Source organism: Pundamilia nyererei, unplaced genomic scaffold (genome assembly GCF_000239375.1).
Source record: "Pundamilia nyererei isolate P.nyererei 1_Seehausen unplaced genomic scaffold, PunNye1.0 scaffold00059, whole genome shotgun sequence".
Lineage (NCBI taxonomy): Eukaryota > Metazoa > Chordata > Actinopteri > Cichliformes > Cichlidae > Pundamilia > Pundamilia nyererei.
This window is the reverse complement of record NW_005187460.1, coordinates 2,297,973-2,300,806: the sequence shown is the minus strand read 5'-3', so window position 1 is coordinate 2,300,806 and position 2,834 is coordinate 2,297,973. Positions and strand designations below refer to the sequence as shown.

At 41.1% G+C, this 2,834-nt stretch overlaps 1 protein-coding gene across 1 annotated transcript; it reads left to right on the top strand.

The window, feature by feature from the left end:
* Window positions 1-1,352, top strand: LOC102200496 (beta-1,3-galactosyl-O-glycosyl-glycoprotein beta-1,6-N-acetylglucosaminyltransferase-like). The gene is made up of 3 exons (XM_005734707.1): window positions 1-12; window positions 206-610; window positions 716-1,352. Exons 1-3 carry the CDS (start codon window positions 1-3, stop codon window positions 1,199-1,201), a joined length of 903 nt encoding a protein of 300 aa, XP_005734764.1. The 3' UTR covers window positions 1,202-1,352.
* The last annotated feature ends 1,482 nt before the right edge of the window (window positions 1,353-2,834 follow it).

Here is a 2,834-nt window from a genome sequence, read left to right as displayed (position 1 = left end):
ATGGCCTGCATGGCAGAGTTCCAAGACGAAAATGACTGCTGAGCCAAAGGAACATAAAGGTTTGCCTCAGTGTTGCCAGAAAACATATATATATGTATATATATATATATATATATATCAAACATTCTTGTCCATTAAGTCATTAGTACAGTACAGTTCCAGCAAAAACATTTCACAAAGAAAACTAAATTATTTTTATCCATAGGTGCAGAACTTTGAGCGACTACTGCGAGCTATTTACGCACCTCAAAATATTTATTGTGTCCATGTGGACAAAAAAGCACAGGCCTCAGTCTTTGCTGCCATCAAAGCCATTACTTCCTGTTTCTCAAATGTGTTCATGGTCAGCGAAGCTATGAATGTGGTCTACACTGGCTGGACACGTGTCCAGGCTGATCTTAACTGCATGGCTGATCTCTATAATACCAGTACAACATGGAAATACTTCATCAACCTCTGTGGTCAGGATTTCCCTCTAAAAACTAACTTGGAAATTGTGCAAGCTTTGCGTGCACTAAAAGGAGGTAACAGTTTGGAGTCAGAGGAAATGCCTCAAGGAAAGAAGGGAAGAGTGTCTAATGCTCACCGAGTAGTTGATGGAAAAGTCCAGGTACTTCATTTGGAGATTTTTTACATTGTATCATGTAGCTATTAATCAATTCACCTTGCTATTGTAAAAAACTTCACCATCATATTAACTTTTCAATTGTCCCAGCCAATAGGAAAAACAAAGGATCCAGCTCCCTTCAATCTGCCCATACTATCAGGAAATGCCTATATTGTGGTCAACCGAGGTTACGTTCGCAGTGTGTTGGAAGACAAGCGAATACAGGCCCTCATTGAGTGGGCCAAAGACACCTACAGTCCTGATGAGTTTCTGTGGGCAACAATACAACGAATACCTGGTGTTCCTGGCTCAACATGGCCCAACCGTAAATTCGACATGACGGACATGAATGCAATTGCCCGGATGGTCAAGTGGCAGTGGCACGAGGGGTCAGAGGGTTCCCTGCAAGCAGTATACCCAGAATGTAAAGGCCACCATGTCAAATCAGTATGTGTGTATGGTGCTGGAGACCTGCAGTGGTTGATTGAACAGCATCACCTTTTTGCAAATAAGTTTGATGCAGACAGAGATCCCATTGCTATCTACTGCTTGGAGAAATATCTGAGACACAAGGCACTGACTGAGTTAGTTTAGGTGGAGAGTTCATCATCTATTATAAAAGACAGTCTACATGGATACTTAAACTATAAACACATTCTTGGGTCATAATTGTCATGTGGACATAGATGTTTTATACAAGTTGAGGATGTAGGTAAAATATTAATTTCATTGTTACATTGTTGGGTTTTTTTGTCTATTTAAAATTTAATTATTATTATGCATATTTATATTTGAGCAGACAAATGTTGCTAATCTAGCATGGCATGTGAAAGGTTCATAACTCTATCTCCAAAAGTTGATTCTGTTCATCTGGACGTAGCGTTTTGTGGGAGAAACGTTTTGTCTCTCATCCAAGTGACTTCTTCAGTCTCAGCTGATTACACTTTGTTAGGCCACTATCCTAAGACATGATCAACTTGGGTGTCCCACCTGAAGGCTAAGCTTCTGCTAGTTTAGCTTTTAGAGTCACTGAGGGATGCAAGCCCCTGACAACGTTAAGGTGGCAATCCCTCAGGGGGAAACCAGAAAAACAAAACAACAAAAAATTAAATATCGCTCATCAGATTCTTCTAACAACTAAAAACATAACATTTACCTTAATTGGGTGGCCTATATCAAATATATTCAAGCCCAACTGTTAGGTTGAAATTGTTACATGTTGCCAATATTGTACTTAAATTTGTAAGCCTTGCCTTAAACTGTATGATCAAAGACATTCTTCTGTTTCTGTCCTCCTCCCCGGGCTCAATGGTGGGGGAGGTAATTAGTTATAGTGTTTAACTGCAGACATTGCATGTAAGGTTCTGGATGTCCTTATTTAGTGAGGATGTTTTACTTCTTGCCCTTTATGTCCTCACCTGTGCTTGCACCTGTGCCATATAAAGGGTGAGGGGAGATGACCCTTTGTGATCAGCAGGAAGTCACACAAAAACACCCACATCCACACAACACTCACTCACGTGCACATGCATATACGCACACACGATTGCATATGCATACACACACACACACACACTCAGTGCCCTAGTTTTATGATGCACCATAGGGGGGGGGGGGTTATAATGTGTGTTTGCATAAACTGTGTGTCACAGAATAAAAGGCTGCAGGGGAAGCTGGGTTTTTGGAGTGGTCTGAGACTGAAGGCAGAGGTGCTGCTCTGAGATCCTCCCCTTGCTAGCGAGTAAAACTGGTTGAGCTGTCTTGCTTTGTTCACAGGAATAAGTCTGAACTAGCGGGCCTGCTGAAGTGCAGACCCAACACCTACAATAACACTTTTCAGTATTTACAATATTGACAAAACTAAAAAGGGTAGGCCAAGTTATAAAAAAGGCAATTCAAAAACTCTTGGTTAATTATCTCACGAGTCACTTTTACTCCCGTCAGCCACCACACAGACAATTTCTTTGTTTATGTCACGGGGTGAAATGGACAAGTTCACCTGAGTGTTTTTATTTTGCATGTGTTGCATGTGCATGTGTTTTTTTAGTTTCAATATTTTAATAATGTGCAGTGTTTTGTTCTTATATTTTATTGCATGTTTTATTGTGTCCTGGGGAGACTACACCCCCTCCTGATCACTAAGGAGGTCACAGAGGCCAATAAGAGGGCCTGGCAGGACAGAGAGCAAGAGAGTAGTGGTGCACTGGATCACGGTTTATTCGTAATC